Source organism: Salvelinus sp. IW2-2015, unplaced genomic scaffold, assembly GCF_002910315.2.
Source record: "Salvelinus sp. IW2-2015 unplaced genomic scaffold, ASM291031v2 Un_scaffold4573, whole genome shotgun sequence".
NCBI classification, from domain to species: Eukaryota; Metazoa; Chordata; class Actinopteri; order Salmoniformes; family Salmonidae; genus Salvelinus; species Salvelinus sp. IW2-2015.
The window spans coordinates 2,239-5,972 of NW_019945843.1; the positions used below are offsets into that span (position 1 = coordinate 2,239).

General features: G+C 47.6%; 1 protein-coding gene across 1 annotated transcript in view; it reads right to left on the reverse strand.

The window, feature by feature from the left end:
• The window catches only part of LOC112077446 (mitochondrial amidoxime-reducing component 1-like), a 19,290-nt gene that overhangs the window by 2,232 nt on the left and 13,324 nt on the right, over nt 1-3,734 (reverse strand). Inside the window, 4 exon segments of the mRNA XM_024143958.2 lie at nt 1,853-2,018; nt 2,425-2,530; nt 2,533-2,556; nt 2,559-2,593. Of these exon segments, the coding sequence (XP_023999726.1) occupies nt 1,853-2,018; nt 2,425-2,530; nt 2,533-2,556; nt 2,559-2,593 (331 nt within the window).

The following is a 3,734-nucleotide window of genomic DNA, read 5'->3' on the forward strand; positions in this document are numbered from 1 at the left end:
GGGAAGTGGGAAAGGGAAGTGGGAATGAGAAGTGGGAATGGGAAGTGGGAAAGGGAAGTGGGAAAGGGAAGTGGGAAAGGGAAGTGGGAATGGGAAGTGGGAAGTGGGAAAGGGAAGTGGGAAAGGGAAGTGGGAAAGGGAAGTGCTAAAGATGTGAGGTAGTGCTAAAAAAAAGAAAAAAGATTTCAACAATAAAATACTTTATTAACTTCAAGCGCTAAAAAGGTAGTAGCCTACAACTATATTTAAAAAAGAAGTAAACAAACACAAAGGTAAAAATACTGTCTAGATCTAGGCCTATATCATAACATGCTTTGAGAAGCTTTAGTTCAGTAAATCAGATGGATCTTTCAAATATCCACGGTAACAGAGACCAGGAAGTGCCATTTGACAGAGAAGCTTTGAGTGACAGAATGGACACTCTTTCTCCTGAATGTCCCAGCCCCCTTATTATCTCAACCAATCACAGCTAGGCAAGATTCTGTATTTTCTCTGTGTCTAAACAGCTTAGTGATTTCACATTTTATTTATATGTACAGATTACATACAGGTTTGTTAGTGAGGCACATTTTGATCAAATGTTTATTTTTTTACGTTCAAATGCCGCTCCTGTAAAGTAGTAACGTCCGCAATATTGAGGGGGAAAGGTGTTTTTGTGTCTTCTTCATGACTGTATTGGTGTGTGTGGACCATGTTAATTCCTTAGTGATGTGGTCACTCAGTCGTGAGTGAACAAGGAGTAGAGGAGGGGACTAAGCACACACCCATGAGGTTCTCGTGTTGAGGGTCAGCGTGGCAGATGTGTTGTTGCCTACCCTCACCACCTCGGGGCGGCCCGTCAGGAAGTCCAGGATCCAGTTTCAGAGGGAGGTGTTCAGGTCCTGAGATTAGTGATGAGCTTTGAGGGTACTATGGTGTTGAACGCTGAGCTGTAGTCAATGAACAGCATTCTCACATAGGTGTTCCTTTTGTCCAGGTGGGGGAGGGCAGTGTGGAGTGCAATTGAGATCCCGTCATCTGTGGATCTGTTGGGGTGGTATGCAAATTGGAGTGGGTCTAGGGTTTCTGGAATAATGGTGTTGATGTGATCCATGACCAGCCTTTCAAAGCACTTCATGGCTACAGACGTGAGTGCTACGGGGCGATAGTCATTTAGGCAGGTTACCTTCGTGTTCTTGTACACAGGGACTATGGTGGTCTGCTTGAAACACGTTGGTATTACAGACTGGGTCAGGTAGAGGTTGAACATGTCAGTGAAGACACTTGACATCTGGTCAGCGTATGTTCTGAGTACGCCACCTGCTAATCCATCTGGCCCCGCGGCCTTGTGAATGTTAATCTGTTTAAAGGTTTCACTCACATCGGCTACAGAGAGCAAGATCACAGAGTCGTCCGGAACAGCTGGTGCTCTCATGCATGGTTCCAGTGTTTCTTGCTTCGAAGCGAATACAGAAGGAATTTAGCTCGTCTGATAGGCTCGCGTGACTTGGCAGCTCGCGGCTGGGTTTCCATTTGTTATCCGTGATAGTTTCAAAAGCCCTGTCACATCCGACGAGCGTCAGACCCGATGTAGTATTGAACTTAGTCCTGTATTGAAGTCCCACTGAGGTTAGAAGTCCTCTTTTTTTTAAAAGGGAGGAAATGCAAGTGTGGAATAAGCATAACTTTACTATGTTAATCAAACCCATCAACTAAGGTCATAAGGTGATAAGGTAATAAGAGGACCACAACGGAAACAAACCTTTGCAAACATTAAAGTGATCAAGGATAGAATACAATTTTCTCTCTGGCTGGAGCAGCCTACTTTGAATGATCAAATATATTCAAATCTATCCACCAACTGAGCTGTTACCTTTTCATTGCGAGGAAAGAGAGACTCGCAGTCCGCTGATCTCCTGTGTGTCATGTGGGGTTCAAAGTGCACCAGGCGATAGGTTTTACCTGCCCCCAGGTAACGGGTCAGCCAGCTAGACGCCTCGTCTCCACAGTCCCTGCCCTGGATGTCAGTGCTAAACACTCTGGGACACAGACAGAAGAGTTTAGACACTTCCTGCTGACACAGACAGAAGAGTTTTTTAGCTACTGTTGTATCAATATGTTTCGACCATAAAGTTTACAATCCCGGGTTACCCCCAAGCAGTTTAGTCACCTCAAATTGCTCAATTTTCCACATATTCATTACAAGATTTAGTTGAAGTTTAAGGTTTAGTGAATGATTTGTCCCAAATACAATGCTTTTTAGTTTTTAAATATTTTAGGACAAATTTATTCCTTGCCACCACTCTGAAACTAACTGCCAGCCTTTGTTGAGTGTTGCAGTCATTTCAGTCTCTGTAGTAGCTGACGTGTATAGTGTTGAGTCATCCGCATACAAAGACACTCTGGCATTACTAAAGCCAGTGGAATGTCATTAGTACCACATACCTGCAGTCGATGACAGGGTTGTCGGGCTGCAGTAGGGGGAACCTGAGCTCCTCCATGTCTGGTCCGTTCAGACACGTCTGCCCCCCCTCGCTGGTCAGAGACACCGAACAAGGCGAGGCTCCTGTCTGCCGTCACGAAATGACCATCCTCAGTGATCACCAGCCAGTGCCTGCAGCAAAAACACAGCATTATCCAGAGTGATTACAGTTAGTTTAGTGAATATCTTACAGTAGCTGTGTACGACAGGCACAGCACAGCGTTCTCCATACGCTGCTTGATCGGCAACATTATAATTTACAGGACATTTGAGGAAGTGTAACAGGACCCTTATCCACTGGGTGTGTAACCTGGTTAGGGCGTCCACCCACGGTGCTCAGAGTAACCTGATTAGGGCGTCCACCCACGGTGCTCAGAGTAACCTGATTAGGGCGTCCACCCACGGTGCTCAGAGTAACCTGATTAGGGCATCCACCCACGGTGCTCAAGTAACCTGATTAGGGCATCCACCCACGGTGCTCAGAGTAACCTGATTAGGGCGTTCCACCCACGGTGCTCAGAGTAACCTGATTAGGGCGATCCACCCACGGTGCTCAGAGTAACCTGATTAGGCGTCCACCCACGGTGCTCAGAGTAACCTGATTATGGCGTCCACCGACGTGCTCAGAGTAACCTGGTTAGGGTGTCCACCCACGGTGCTCAGAGTAACCTGGTTAGGGCGTCCACCCACGGTGCTCAGAGTAACCTGATTAGGGCGTCCACCCACGGTGCTCAGAGTAACCTGGTTAGGGCGTCCACCCACGGTGCTCAGAGTAACCTGGTTAGGGCGTCCACCCACGGTGCTCAGAGTAACCTGGTTAGGGCGTCCCACCACGGTGCTCAGAGTAACCTGATTAGGGCGTCCACCCACGGTGCTCAGATGTAACTGATTAGGGCGTCCACCCACGGTGATCAGAGTCACCTGATTAGGGCGTCACCCACGGTGCTCAGAGTAACCTGATTAGGGCGTCCACCCACGGTGCTCAGAGTAACCTGATTAGGGCGTCCACCCACGGTGCTCAGAGTAACCTGATTAGGGCATCCACCCACGGTGCTCAGAGTAACCTGATTAGGGCGTCACCCAGCGGTGTCAGAGTAACCTGATTAGGGCATCCACCCAGGTGCTCAGAATGACAGAAATCACATTCAGAATATGGTAATTCATCAAAACACGCAAGTTTGAAGACATTAGAATAACTACCCACGGGGCCTCCCGATTGGTTAACGCTGTCGTCAAGCAAAGCGTGGCTACTTTGAAAATCTCAAATGTATTG